Source organism: Schistocerca piceifrons, chromosome X, assembly GCF_021461385.2.
Source record: "Schistocerca piceifrons isolate TAMUIC-IGC-003096 chromosome X, iqSchPice1.1, whole genome shotgun sequence".
Taxonomy (NCBI): domain Eukaryota; kingdom Metazoa; phylum Arthropoda; class Insecta; order Orthoptera; family Acrididae; genus Schistocerca; species Schistocerca piceifrons.
This window is the reverse complement of record NC_060149.1, coordinates 701,043,103-701,059,155: the sequence shown is the minus strand read 5'-3', so window position 1 is coordinate 701,059,155 and position 16,053 is coordinate 701,043,103. Positions and strand designations below refer to the sequence as shown.

At 43.5% G+C, this 16,053-nt stretch overlaps 1 protein-coding gene across 1 annotated transcript in view; it reads right to left on the bottom strand.

Moving 5' to 3' along the window:
* LOC124722626 (pikachurin-like) overlaps positions 1-16,053 on the bottom strand; it is a 51,111-nt gene that overhangs the window by 22,014 nt on the left and 13,044 nt on the right. Inside the window, exon 4 of the mRNA XM_047247760.1 lies at positions 10,683-10,910. Coding sequence (XP_047103716.1) covers positions 10,683-10,910 — 228 coding nt within the window. The remainder of the gene's footprint in view (positions 1-10,682; positions 10,911-16,053) is intronic.

The following is a 16,053-nucleotide window of genomic DNA, read 5'->3' as shown; positions in this document are numbered from 1 at the left end:
AAAAAACATGGGGATAAAGGTTGCTACTCTCTCTCTCTCTTTTATTGTGAAGGTCTCGCTTTGTTCTAAATACATTGTACTGTTTTTTAGTTGACAAGGCATGAACACTTGTTCATCAAATGACGCCTATGTATATGAACTATGTCTATTGTAACAGCACTTTACTAAGTGCACAAGTAATCTACAGAAAATTACTGCACTTGTTTCAGGTCTTAATTAGAACTTTTCTTTCCTCTATGGTAGAATCCAAACAAGGCCTTTGAAGGGTGAAGCTAGTAATGATTGTATCATACAAAAATGTATGAGTCTAAATTAAAAAATAATACCTTGAAAGAGTCTTCTAATTCCCTCTTACATAATAACTGACGTTGTGGTTTTAACTTACTTTTCTACTGCCTGTCTTGCAACTGAACAAAGTTTTCTTGTGTCTGGATCCGTTATGGATCGATGCTGAATATTCTCATTGTTCCTTGTATCAACTTGTCACGTGATTCTGCAAAACTATCATGGCAAGATTTATTTTACACTGTATACATGGCCCTGTTAATTCTAACTGTTGAGCAAGCAAAACTTCGTTTTCACAGAGTGAGATGTTTTTAGGGTCACTGTTTTCGGTCGAGGGAAAATGTTGCCACTCACTACCGTTTAATAGCAATGTATCAATACTGTGAAATCTCGTTAGAAGCGATATGAAATTTTCGAGCGGGATTAGAGTGGGACAAAGCGGGGAAAGTCGCTCGACAGCCAATGTGATACGCGAATAAAATTACGGGGAATCTCGAAATGCACGCGTGCAATAATTTACAAATTAAGCAAAGTAGAGGGACGTACTAGGTCACCTGTTTCATGTACTGTGACCAGCCTTTAAATTTCATAATCGCTTAAAATTGTCTGCATTTATACACAGAAACGACATCACCGGAACAGCGCAGTTTCATGACCACTGGCACAAAATATCAAACAAATTCCTGGAAGTCTTCAAATTTTCAGTGTTTTCATTAAATGTTTTAGCTCTGGCATGTGCTATATGACGCAACTCCCCCGTTCCTGAGTTACGTAAATTACGCTGTAATTAAAAATGTGATTTCAGTTTAACGACCAATAAAAGAATTTAAATTAGTAACCATATAGCAAAATACTTCCCTCTTTTCGTATTGCTGCATTATAAACTTTTTGTCTTGATACCTTTAACAGACTAGAAATATGAGAGATATTCATGATGCGCGGTAGACCATGATAGCCTAATTGGTGAAAAGGCCAGGTAGTGTGAGGTTTAACGCCACTGTCTCGTATTCTGGGGTACTGGGGTTAAAAGTATAATCTGTTTATAAAATGTTGATGTAATGAGGGTTCCGCAAATCATGTAATGTGCATTCCGAGATGATTCCTTTGGAAGCGCCGTCTCCAATTTCCTCACTCACTAATATCAAAGTTCCACGTATGTTCTGTCTCTTGCGGCTTGGGTTCGTTCGGAGAAAAGCCCTAATCATCCTTTCGTTTTATTATCTTGTACATTTGTTTCATCAGTCAGGCGAATGGTCACAGTTATACTAAACCTGTATTAGTAAATCAGAGACCAAATAGTTCTTGTAAATCGCAAATCAGTAACTGCAACACGTTTTTAGTCTCTATTTTCGATCGTGGTTCATTGTTGGTTCAAAGAAAATAAATCCTAAAATATTGTGAGTTTAAATAGCTACAAAATTATCAAGTCAAGAAGAGGTTCAAATGGCTATAAGCACTATGGGACTTAACTTCTGAGGTCATCAGTCCTCTAGAACGTAGAACTACTTAAACCCAACTAACCTAAGGACGTCACACACATCCATGCCCGAGGCAGGATTTGAACCTGCGACCGTAGCGGTCGCGCGGTTCGAGACTGTAGCACCTAGAACCGCTCTGCCACCCTGGCAAGAAGAGGCTCGCTATTAAAAAAGCAGACGATATTTCAGAGTCGTGCAATATCCACTTTTCAAATTGAGAAAAATATTTTGCTCTTTTAAATGAGATGGTAACCCCAATATTGTGCCTATATACGGCAACAAGTGAAATACGCTTACTGCTACTATTTTCCAGACAGTGTCGTTAAGTCTTTGATAGGGCCTTACCGCTTGGTATATTTAATTTCTTGGTGGTGGTGTCTGATATAGGTTTGAAAATGGCGTTACTACATTCAAGTACTGTGGTAGTAAAGTACAGTATCAACAGACACGATTGAGAGATTCCCACTGTCTCTGTGAAGGATAGCTTAATGTGTTAACAAATAATTTCTGCTGTGTCCAAGTTCACAGTATACGAAAAAGGCACTAATATTTTCGTACTTTTCTTCAGTGTGAGTGGTTTTGATCATTAATTTGACGAATGTGGTAATGTGTCCATTTCACTCTGATGATGATGTCTTTGCTGACGTTACTGCAACGAGTTATTTTAATTCGGTTGAGAGCTCTTGATAAACATTGATGCTAATTCTCTTAACCTCAAATCCAAATACGTAGGTAGAGCAGGTAAATATGTGTACCTTCTATTTTCCAACCACCTGTTATATTCTTCAGAAGACTTGGCGGTGGCAAAACAGAAGTTTTTAAAGGAAGCTTTTGTTAAGTGAACGAAACAATTTAGTAATGGAAATATCATATTACCGTATACATAGCTTTATCCTGAAAGTTCTCATGTTTAATGGTCTAGATGTCTTCTCAGCTCCATAGCAGTTAGTATGTTAACAGAAGCGCATATAAATCTATGTTAGTTACATTTACTTGAGAGATTTTGCAAAGACAGTTATTACTTGCACTCCATACCCAGCGAAAGTATATGGAAAATGGTATTTTGAATGCCAAGAAAAAACCACATTCTGTTCTGTGCAATCGTCTTCATCTTTGAAAAACTGTATTACGCAGATTAACATGATTCTGTTTACTGTCCTCAAGCCTTGGTCTCCCTCTACAAGTTTTACTACCTTCCCCAATGCTTCCAGTACCAAACTGAGGATTCCTGTCTGCCTATGGATGTGTCCTACAGACTTATATCTTCTTTCAGTTATGTTGCGACCTAGTTTCCTTTTGCTCCAATTACATTCAATTCCTCTTCATAGTTATTAGAGCTCCCAATCTTATCTTAGCATTCTCCTATATCACTATATTTGAAAAGTTTTCTTTCTCTTCTCTTGTGAATTGTCTGTCTTCCATGTTTCATTCCGTAAGAATGAACATTCCATGCAAAAAATATTTAGTAAATATTTGCCCACACCTACATTTATATAAGATGTTAACATGGTGCTTTTTTAGAAATCTTTTCTTGATATTGCCGTTATGCATTTTATATCCTCTCTACTTCGGCTATTTTACTCCGTAATAGGAAAAATCGTCGACTACTTTTAGTGTCTCATTTACCAAAATGCTTCTGTCAGCAACACCTGATTTAACTGAACTACATTCTATTGACCTTGTCGGACTTTTAGTGGTGTTTATCATGTAACACATTTTCAAGACACAATCCATTCGGTTCAACCCTTTTTCGTCTGTGACAGAATCAGAATGTCACTGGCATAAATGAAAGCTTTTATTTATTGTCCCTGAAACTAACTTCCCTTTACAAAATTCTCACAAATTTTCTTCACTACGTGCTCAATGTACAGATAAAATATCTTGACATAGGCTAGTAACCTGTATTACTCCCTTCTGAACTACTATTTCCCTTTCACGTATTTCAATACTTAAAACAGGAATTTGGTTTCTGTAGAAACAGTAATTGGCAGCCTTTCACTTTTGGTATTTTACATCTGTTACATTCGGTGTTTCAGAAGGTATTCCAGTCAACACTGTCTAGTTTTTATCAAGCTATGAAAGCTGTAAATGTAGGTCTCAGATGTACTCAGTTGTCATCTGACTCTTTTCAGTGTTGTCTGTACATGACGATATCAACATGGGTACGTGATACTAGCCGCAGATGACTGCATTAGGTGCTGACCTCCAAGTGGAGACAAATGCAGAACCAAGTGAACTATCCAGTTATCTGCCAAGGACTTCGTCTCCAGTAGTGGTAAGTAACCGTCTGAGGTGGGGACTGTATGCAGACGAGTTACGCCTTCTCACTGTTGAGTCTCCCTCCAGGTGACTACCTCGAGCTGGCAGCCATCTCTCTGGTGGGTTGCCTGTTCGAACCTGGGCTGGGGGCGCCCCGGTTTCTCTGTAGCTGTGCATCGGTTCCTGAAGGATTCAGTCAATGCTGATCATCGCCCAAGGCAGACTTACATCTACGACATCGACATCGATCGCTCTTGGGGCTATGGTTTGTGTACCGTTGTGCCCTGTGTTGTATCCTGCTGAGGTGGGCCAGTAGTCTGAACGGAGTTTTCATTCATCGGCCGAGGCGCGTGATCACTGCCTGCTACGGCCGTCCTGCTAACTCTAGCGGGTGACACTGCTTATGCACACCACTCGCCGGATATACACTCCTGGAAATTGAAATAAGAACACCGTGAATTCATTGTCCCAGGAAGGGGAAACATTATTGACACATTCCTGGGGTCAGATACATCAGATGATCACACTGACAGAACCACAGGCACATGGACACAGGCAACAGAGCATGCACAATGTCGGCACTAGTACAGTGTATATCCACCTTTCGCAGCAATGCAGGCTGATATTCTCCCACGGAAACGATCGTAGAGATGCTGGATGTAGTCCTGTGGAACGGCTTGCCATGCCATTTCCACCTGGCGCCTCAGTTGGACCAGCGTTCGTGCTGGACGTGCAGACCGCGTGAGACGACGCTTCATCCAGTCCCAAACATGCTCAATGGGGGACAGATCCGGAGATCTTGCTGGCCAGGGTCGTTGACGTACACCTTCTAGAGCACGTTGGGTGGCACGGGATACATGCGGTCGTGCATTGTCCTGTTAGAACAGCAAGTTCCCTTGCCGGTCTAGGAATGGTAGAACGATGGGTTCGATGACGGTTTGGATGTACCGTGCACTATTCAGTGTCCCCTCGACGATCACCAGTGGTGTACGGCCAGTGTAGGAGATCGCTCCCCACACCATGATGCCGGGTGTTGGCCCTGTGTGCCTCGGTCGTATGCAGTCCTGATAGTGGCGCTCACCTGCACGGCGCCAAACACGCATACGACCATCATTGGCACCAAGGCAGAAGCGACTCTCATCGCTGAAGACGACACGTCTCCATTCGTCCCTCCATTCACGCCTGTCGCGACACCACTGGAGGCGGGCTGCACAATGTTGGGGCTTGAGCGGAAGACGGCCTAACGGTGTGTGGGACCGTAGCCCAGCTTCATGGAGACGGTTGCGAATGGTCCTCGCCGATACCCCAGGAGCAACAGTGTCCCTAATTTGCTGGGAAGTGGCGGTGCGGTCCCCTACAGCACTGCGTAGGATCCTACGGTCTTGGCGTGCATCCGTGCGTCGCTGCGGTCCGGTCCCAGGTCGACGGGCACGTGCACCTTCCGCCGACCACTGGCGACAACATCGATGTACTGTGGAGACATCACGCCCCACGTGTTGAGCAATTCGGCGGTACGTCCACCCGGCCTCCCGCATGCCCACTATACGCCCTCGCTCAAAGTCCGTCAACTGCACATACGGTTCACGTCCACGCTGTCGCGGCATGCTACCAGTGTTAAAGACTGCGATGGAGCTCCGTATGCCACGGCAAACTGGCTGACATGTGTCCGCTGTGCCGTGCGTGTGATCATTGCTTGTACAGCGCTCTCGCAGTGTCCGGAGCAAGTATGGTGGGTCTGACACACCGGTGTCAATGTGTTCTTTTTTCCATTTCCAGGAGTGTACTTGCTGACGAAAGCTCGCTGAGCTCTGTGGCTCACTAAATCATCCTGAGGTCGATGGCCTCTCCTCCAACGGCGATCACACCTCTGTGTCTAACATGAATAAAAATTTGACTCAACCAGAGATATATTTCTAGCAGTCCGCTTTTTGCAGCCAGTCGCCACTAACATCTTACCAAAGGTGTTTGACTGGACTGCAAAAGTTTCGCTGGGAACCCCTTACTCATCGTCTATACAGTACCGATATTTCCTCATGCAATTTCCCTATTTTTGCAACCCTGAAGAAAGTCATTTGTGGTCTCCCATTTGCTTCGGAGGGAGAGGTACATGCCTGGGTACAATCATGCTCCTGAAGGCAATCACAAACATTTTTCCATGAAGCTATTCATCATCTTTTTCCATCAGTCTCGTTTTTGTTTGACTACTCCTTACATCCTACAGAAAGCTAAATATAAAATTTATAAGAAAAGGAATTACAGGACTAAAAAAATTAAAAAATTATTGTAAGCCAGTGTTCAAATAGACAATAGATTACAGAGAACAGTTCCGAACTACTGCTAGGATTTCGTGAGCAGAAGAGACGCAATACGTCACAGGAAAATCTTTCAATTTTAGTTTGAATACTTAGTGTCTTCCATTATTTAACTTTCTGTTCTGATAGGCTATTGAATATTAAACGTGCTCACTAGTGCACACCTCTTCGTACAATGTTGAAATGTTACCTTACTGCATATCGTTTTTATATTTGTCAATCACTGAACAAATGCTCCAGTTTCTTCTAAATAAGACAAGATAGGCAACAACAAATCCCATTAGACAGTATACAGTGGCATTAGATGTCTCGGCACAGGTAATGGCATCCGATAACAACTCATATGGGGTCCATAGGATTTACTGAGGTGAATTTGGTCGCCGAGGCATCAACCTGAGTTCACTATAACGCTCCTCAAAACACTGTAGTATGGTTCTGGCTCCCGACACACTACTGAAAGATGACATATGGTGAGATGCGAAGCTAGATGTTCACCGATGTAAGAGAACAGTGTGCTCCAAAACAATTGTGCGGGCAACAGAGACGCCACAGAGCAGAATCTATCCTGCTTTAAAGAGCAGACAAATCTCCCAACCCAACATTGTGTGAAGAGTCGTGACCGTCCAGCCACTTAGCGCCCAGTGGTATTTTCAGTGCCTACCTCTTTCCGTAGATGTTCACGACAGTGGCACGTGAACAGTCGATCAGCTTCGGATTTTTAGGTATACTCCTTCACAGGCAGTGTGTAATAGTAATCCGCCCTTTGTCAGAGTCGCTTATCTCAATGGAATTTCCCATTTGCAGGTCATATGTTATTAGTGTGATACCACGTCCGTGTCCGTTCCGCTTGCATACTTCGTTACTGCGTCAAGTGCCCTTAACAGGACCAGGCGGCGTCCAACGTCACGCTGGGCAGTGGTCATAATGTCCTGGCTGATCAGAGCATGTAGAGGAATGGCAGAGTTCTAATTCCGAGACGTTTGAATAACGGGTCTCGTGCGTTCGTAAACTGACACCGTATGTAAGTATGGTCGCCCTACGCTGGATTAGGAATATTCTTGGTAAATGCACAGGCTTCTCCCAAAATATAATACCATACGAGTTACAGTAAGCAGCAAAATAAGCAAGATTTAACGTTTCATGGGTCAGAGACTGTGGTGACACGTTTTTAGTGCCGATAGCTGCAGTCACATTCTGCAAAACGTCTTGAGCGTGAAATTTCCAAGAGAGCTTTCCTCATATTCTGGGGCTTAAGAATTTGCACTGTCGGTCGGACGATGGCATTCACGTATCGTACAGCCGTTACGGCGCCAACCATGACCACCAGCGGCGTACGTCGGCCCTACATAATGCCACCCAAAAACAGGACCGAACCTCCACCTTGCTGCACTCGCTGGACAGTGCGTCTAAGGCGTTCACCCTGACCGGGGTGCCTCCAAACACGTCTCCGACAATTGTCTGGTTGAAGACATATGCGCCACTCATCGGTAAGAGAACGTGATGCCAATGCTGAGCGGTCCATTCATCATGTTGTTGGGGCCATCTGTACCGCGATTCATGGTGTCGTGGTTGCAAATATGGACCTCGCCATGAACGTCGGGAGTAAAGTTGCGCATCATGCAGCCTATTGCGCACAGTTTGAGTCTTTACCCTGCTGTAAGGGTTCCTCCGAGCCATAATCGATAGGTAGCGGTCATCCGCTGCAGTAGTAGCCCTTGAGTGGCCTGAGCGGGGCATGTCATCGACAGTTTCTGTGTCTCTGTATCTCCTCCATGTCCGAACAACATCACTTTGGTTCACTCCGAGACGCCTGGACTCTTCCCTCGTTGAGAGCCCTTCCTAGCACAAAGTAACAATGCGGACACGATCGAAAGGCGGTATTGACCGTCTAGGCATGATGAACTATATACAACACGAGCCGTGTACCTCCTTCCTGGTGGAATGACTGGAACTGATCAGCTGTCGGACCCCGTGCGTCTAATAGGCGCTGCTCATGCATGGTTGTTTACATCTTAGGGCGGGTTAAGTGACATCTCTTAACAGTCAAAGAGTCTGAGTCTGTGACACAATATCCACAGTCAACGTCTATCTTTAGGAGTTCTGGGAACCGGGGTGACAGAAAACTTTTTTTTATGTTTGTATTTGGCCAGATATTGTAAATAAGGACAAATCTAATATTAATATTTTGAAATATTATTTTTGGCTCAACAACTGTGAAATTTCATTCACCATTCATATAATTTCTGAATCAAATATCATTGTCATCGCGTTGTGGATCATTTGTGGGAGCAAGGTGTAGCTCCCAGCATAGCAACTATGCGTAGTATAATATAAACGTCTCCTTCTTCAAAACTTTATGTAATAATTTTGATTAATTCAAATTACGGCTATAATGCTCCACATAAAGTCTCCATACGAATACAATACAGGAATAAAACCGCCTTCCGTAAGGTAACGTGATTCAACTACTTATATGAAAATGGACCTCTTTAATTTCAATAATACTGGCTGCTCAGAGGAGATGAACTAGCGTGATGCAGACATGTGCGGAGGGTTACATAGAGAGGGCAGTGAACCGATATGAGGTGGCAACGCTTTCATGAGCGCACGTGGGTGGAAAGAGACAGAATATCCCGCGACCCAGAAAACAGATTCTTTCTCGAATGTTTTAGGAGGTAAGTGTCGCATATAGGTTCTCCGTAGCATGGGAAATGCTCGGAAAGCACTTTCGTAGATCGGTTCTTAGAGGTCTTTTGACCAGTATGTTGAAGTATCTATGTTTTCACAATATAATACTCTCTGTTTATTAATCTTTCAGGTTATACAGCATTTTGTTACATACAAACTAAAACACGAAGTGTAGAAAGACAGCACTGGGTAAACCCTTAGTAAACAGTAAGCATTATTTTATTGCTTAGAGTTTGATTTGTGTAATTAATGTCGTTGAGGCATTTGTGTCTGAAGTTCGTAAAGTGGTGTGTGTTCTTTGACGATGGTTGACTTGTAATGTGTAGATGATGCTTAACATTTTTGGAATCCTTTAGTTTGTATCTTACAAGGTTTAACGATTGCAGCAACCGAAACTAGTTGTTAAAGAATATAATAAACACGTAACCATTAAACCATCTAGATAGTACCGTATTATTCGAAAAAGCAACTACTGTCAAATTTTTCCGTTTCTTTTTAGAAGAGGTTTGCACCTCATGGGTCACCGAATTCACTCATGTCCCTTAAGATACACAAATAGATGTAACAAAATGTGTTCAAATGTGTGTGAAATATTATGGGACTTAACTGCTACGGTCATTAGTCCCTAAGCTTACACACTACTTAACCTAAATTATCCTAAGGACAAACACACACATCCATGCCCGAGGGAGGACTCGAACCTCCGCCGGGACCAGCCGAACAGTCCATGACTGCAGCGCCACAGACTGCTCGGCTAATCCCGCGCGGCAAATAGATGTAACAGACACTGTTATAGTGTGATGCACTTTTCAAGTATTTCCGAGATATCTACGTTGAAAAGTAACACGAGTCTTTAGAATACGACAAGAGAACGCAAGCTATGGAGAAGTGGTATTAGAACAATTGGCTAAGGCACCTAACTACAGGGCAATCCGTACCTTGTTTGTAATCTTCCATTGATGATTCTTCAATCGCTCTTTAAGGCTCAGCTAATGAAAAAAAATGAAATGGTAAACCTATTCACTGCAGTGTACAGCAACGATGAAATGGCCTGAGAGGTTATGAGCTGTTGACTAACAGGTTCAGTACTTCTGGTAATGAAATGAAAGCAATCGCAACACAGCAGGTAGGAAAGCAACGCCAAATCATTCTACGTGTAAGACATATAGCTGTTTTCCGTTGATTATCGAAAACCATTACAAATATGATGTACATTGTTAGAAGAGAGTGTGAATGATATAGCTGCGAAATGCGAATGGATGTGTAGATACATAAATGTTCATATCATCACGGTTCCTTATTATGTCTCTTCTCGCATATTCCACTATGATTATCATGATTACTATTTTCCGAAGGAACTTATTTGGTGGTACTGATACAAATCTGTGGTGGGAACAAAATTACGAGACTCGAACGCACTACAAATAGGCCACTTTTCTGCCGCATTAGCCGGTTGAATTAACGCAACTGTCAGACAGCTTGCGTTGGTTTCCATCATGCTTAAAAAATTTGAATATTGGCACTTAAAACTACAATGATACGATAAATCAGCGAAGTCAATGATTTTTTGGTGTATGCTTCCCAAGTTATTTCACCTGAGTGTATATTGAGCGGTTCATGGATCTGACACGATAAGTCGAAACCAATATTAAAGTAGTACCTTGTTAGATTGGTAGGAACTGCACCGACGAAAGCATCCATCTGCAGGTCCAGTGCCCGCAGCGCCCCCTGCGACTGGCCCACCACCTCAGGGCCGGCATCCAGCCGCAGCAAGCCGTCCCGGTGGTAGCGGCGCGCACTCACATGGTGCACCGTACCCAGTGTAATCCGGTTTGCCGATCTTAAAACTGCGGCACCGTTTCCCAAGTCGTATCTGAATTCTACGTAGCTGAAAGAAAAAAAGCATTAAATATAATAAAATTTCTTACTCTGCATCGGCAAGCTTATTTTATTAAGTATGAATAACTGTTTCAGCAGTCAGAAGCAGGCATTTAAGGGGAGGAGGAAGTAAAAGATATCTGCCACAAAAAGTGACGTATTTTGGATCGTTTTCCCGGTACATTTGTGCAAAGAAGATGATAAGCTATGGGAAAATTCAACTGCCAGGTACATTTGTGCAATGGAAGGTGATAAGAGATGGGAAGATTCTACTAACGTTCAATAAAAATATTAAGTTTAGCAGACAAAGTATTCTTCATTCTCTGAAAATACCGCCCGAGTATTTTAATATGCAGTAGGCAGCACAGAACTTGTATCAGTCCCTCATGTGTGTCTGCACCACTGACGCAAGGCACTCGTAACAGTGATGAGGTTTTCATATGTCATTCGCCTGTATCGGTAATTACGTGCTCAAGACCCCACCAAGAATGCAGTTGCGCAATTTGTTGGTCTATGAACGTGGACCATCCAGCATATCAACAAGGAATGATGTACCACCCGCAGCCGTGCGTAAATATAGTTATTGTTAATAGACACTACACGACAGGAACTTGGATGAGTGTCATATATTGCCAACGACAATTTCAGCCAGTTTCCGCACGAACATTGTAAAGGGAATTGCATACAACGGAAATTTTCAGTTTGGAACCTCGCAGAACTACATTAATCACAACAGCCCATAAAGCTTCACGTCTGCAGTAGGCCTAAACAGGACAGTAGGTGTACAGGCATGTAGTGTGTTCAACGAGTCGCAGTTTTGCCTCTTTTCTAAAGATGAAAGGCACTGAGAACACTGACGACCCAATCTGGTGATTAACTATTTATTTGGCACAAAAAGAAATATTGTGAAAAAATAGAGTTACTTAAATTAGATGCGTATTGTCACGCGGACACTTTTACCCCCGCTTTCTCAAAATGCAGTATGTTGCCTTTAAGTACCATGGCCCACAAACACAGATGGGTGCTGTTAAATAAATGCTGCAGTGTTCTAAATGTGGCTGAAAAAATGGTAGCATTTTCCACTTTTTAATGTGAAATGTCTTATAACAGTTCCTTTTTCGTACAATACACAGAACATTTCTCTATGTTGCACATTTATAGTCGAATACCCTTCGAAGCCAACCCACATCTTCCTTTTCGGATCATAGTCTGGCCAGTGCGCAAAACTATCATATCGTACATCATTCACTGACACTGGATCTGCAGTTTTCTTCTTCTTCGGAATTTGTTCATCCTATAATCAAAGCCAGGCTTACTTTTCCCAGACACGATCGGTTTATTCGCAATGTTCCGGGTAACCATTCCCTAACATATTTCTATAATAACTCACTTCAGGGCTTCATCTTCCCGTTTATGATCAATTTTCACTGTACAAGAAAGAAAAGCACTATAAAACCGAAAGAAACCGCTGCACTCGTAATTGATGCTCACGTAACCCAACACCGTGCCTTCTAAAGATGCACACTATATAAAGCTTTTCACCAGAGAAAACAAAATACCGCTGTATATGAAATCTTAAATGTTGCTTGCAACCACTATTGCCCATCCATGGTTGAAATTTGAAACATGTTTAGAAAACATTGTGGAATTTTCATGTTGCATGAGAGCAACATTGCCAAATAAAGGATTAACCTTCAGGGTTAAGGTGACAGTGAAAGTGTATTAAGACGTTTTATTCAAAACTTTTGGTGCCCAAGTATTGATCCTTCTTCTACATCTTCATGATGAGTATACTGTGGACAACCCTGTCCTCCGAGATCCCAGCAGCCCTGTTCACAGGTCTATACGCGTATCTTCCTTGTTTGACGACCATTTAGACACCATACTACACATGAAACGTTTCGGTAAATCATTCTATCTTAATGCTACAGGAAACGTTAGGACTACTTAAAGCAGCTGGTGAAACGTAACAAGCAGCATTCTCGCAGTATGGTAGGTGTACTGGATTTAATCATGACGAGAGAGGCTTCAGTTGCATATGGCATACCAGAAGAAACTTTCTGATTCATTTGCTGATCGAATCGAGGCCATTACCAAGGTCAGAGGAGATGTTACGCAATATAATGCTTTGGAGGACATTAATCTGGACTTCCTTGGCGCCTGTGGTATAAATCGACACCACCATGATGTCTGTGGAGTATATGAACATCATTTCGGACCGTCTGCATAACTTCAGGTTTGATGTCTCCCCCAGTGGCGATGGCATTCTGCTGCAGGATATTTGTCAGTTTCTCAAGAACAGATTATTTCTACAGTAGTGTGAAGGAAATTATAGCGTGAGAACGCTGATGATCTGACATCAAATGCGCTTGATCTGAATCAGATGGAACACATTTGTGAGGTGATCGGGCACCAGGTCCACGGCCACCAAGCTGCGGTACGTAATCTAGGGGAATTAAGTGACATGTGCGGAAACATTTGATGCCACACATACTTTTAAATCTACCAGGGACTTGTATAATACATGCCAGACTGAATCGCTGCTGTGTAGGGTTCCAAATGTGAACCAACACCCTTTTAACCAGGTGCTTGTAATGTTTTGGCCCTTCTGTGCATATGTAAATACCTGTGTTCATTGAAAGGTATTTTCACTCTAATTATTGTTCACCTCCGCAATCAAAGCATCCAGATAAGTTTGGGCTTATTACTAAAATGGTATTTTTGTCTTCTTCTGTCAAACGGTGCCATAGGTTGCCCACGAAAAATCACATAAACAATTCGTCTATGACTTACTGATTGAGACAAAGTCACTTGGTGAAGGATAATAAATGTGAACGCTTATAGTATTTTAAGATTTCAGTTGTTATCCGTAGCACCCAAGGAACCTAAATTTTTTGTATTTATACGTAAGCAGCAGTTGTGGAAATAAAGAATGAAATACTGAAGTTGGTACTCTAAGCTTCTACATCTAATAAAATCAGCTGCTACTTTCGACCATCACGCAGATGAGAAAATGTATAGCAAACCATTGAGCACGGAAATGGATATCAAAATAATCCTTATGGGATACTAGTCAGATTATACGTCGAATACGCAGAACAATTAGTCCTTCGTTGAGATACGGTTTATCTTTGGTAGCGCAATAGCGTGTAGTGCAACATGTTGTGAAAAAGACGCAAGTAATTCAAAAACGACTCAAATTAATATACTATGGAAATGTGTAACATTTTGTGCTCGGGTAATACGGCTGTTATGGAAATCTGACGCTTGCTATGTACAAAAAATAGCGATTCCAACTAGCACTTACCATCAATGTACGACGTTATGTATTTCGAAACGACTTCCATCAAATTCTGATTCATGGAAGGGATGACACCTTTCGCTATAACTGGATACATTCATTTTAATGCGTATAACAAAGACAAATAATTCATTAGTAACCGACCACAACATTAGTGTTAATGTCTTGAACGTGTTTCATCTTAATGTATTTAGAGGAAATACGAAGAAGCGCAGTGAAATAGTACGATTTTACGTGAAATGTTTCTGTGGAAAGTACAGTACGTCTCTAACGGACATACCGCATAAGACACCAATGCGATCAATTTCAGACTCTTGTTAAAATGTTTGGATACTTTATTAAGAAAGAGTGGCAATACACGAATCCATAGACATTGCAAGTTGGTGCAGTAGATACGAAATCGTTACAGAAACGCTTGGGGTTCTTACATAGAAGCTCTTGGAAAAAAAGCGACTTCGTTCTCACGACACCAAACTGAGTATATTTGGAGGACCTGTAGTCGATGGAGACTGCCCCCATTACACTTCTATCACTTTACACTCCTGGAAATGGAAAAAAGAACACATTGACACCGGTGTGTCAGACCCACCATACTTGCTCCGGACACTGCGAGAGGGCTGTACAAGCAATGATCACACGCTTGGCACAGCAGACACACCAGTAACCGCGGTGTTGGCCGTCGAATGGCGCTAGCTGCGCAGCATTTGTGCACCGCCGCCGTCAGTGTCAGCCAGTTTGCCGTGGCATACGGAGCTCCATCGCAGTCTTTAACACTGGTAGCATGCCGCGACAGCGTGGACGTGAACCGTATGTGCAGTTGACGGACTTTGAGCGAGGGCGTGTAGTGGGCATGCGGGTGGCCGGGTGGACGTACCGCCGAATTGCTCAACACGTGGGGCGTGAGGTCTCCACAGTACATCGATGTTGTCGCCAGTGGTCGGCGGAAGGTGCACGTGCCCGTCGACCTGGGACCGGACCGCAGCGACGCACGGATGCACGCCAAGACCGTAGGATTCTACGCAGTGCCGTAGGGAACCGCACCGCCACTTCCCAGCAAATTAGGGACACTGTTGCTTCTGGGGTATCGGCGAGGACCATTCGCAACCATCTCCATGAAGCTGGGCTACGGTCCTGCACACCGTTAGGCCGTCTTCCGCTCACGCCCCAACATCGTGCAGCCCGCCTCCAGTAGTATCGCGACAGGCATGAATGGAGAGACGAATGGAGACGTGTCGTCTTCAGCGATGAGAGTCGCTTCTGCCTTGGTGCCAATGATGGTCGTATGCGTGTTTGGCGCCGTGCAGGTGAGCGCCACAATGAGGACTGTATACGACCGAGGCACACAGGGCCAACACCCGGCATCATGGTGTGGGGAGCGATCTCCTACACTGGCCGTACACCACTGGTGGTCGTCGAGGGGACACTGAATAGTGCACGGTACATCCGAACCGTCATCGAACCCAACGTTCTACCATTCCTAGACCGGCAAGGGAACTTGCTGTTCCAACAGGACAATGCACGTCCGCACGTATCCCGTGCCACCCAACGTGCTCTAGAAGGTGTAAGTCAACTACCCTGGCCAGCAAGATCTCCGGATCTCTCCCCCATTGAGCATGTTTGGGACTAGATGAAGCGTCGTCTCACGCGGTCTGCACGTCCAGCACGAACGCTGGTCCAACTGAGGCGCCAGGTGGAAATGGCATGGCAAGCCGTTCCACAGGACTACATCCAGCATCTCTACGATCGTATCCATGGGAGAATAGCAGCGTGCATTGCTGCGAAAGGTGGATATACACTGTACTAGTGCCGACATTGTGCATGCTCTGTTGCCTGTGTCCATGTGCCTGTGGTT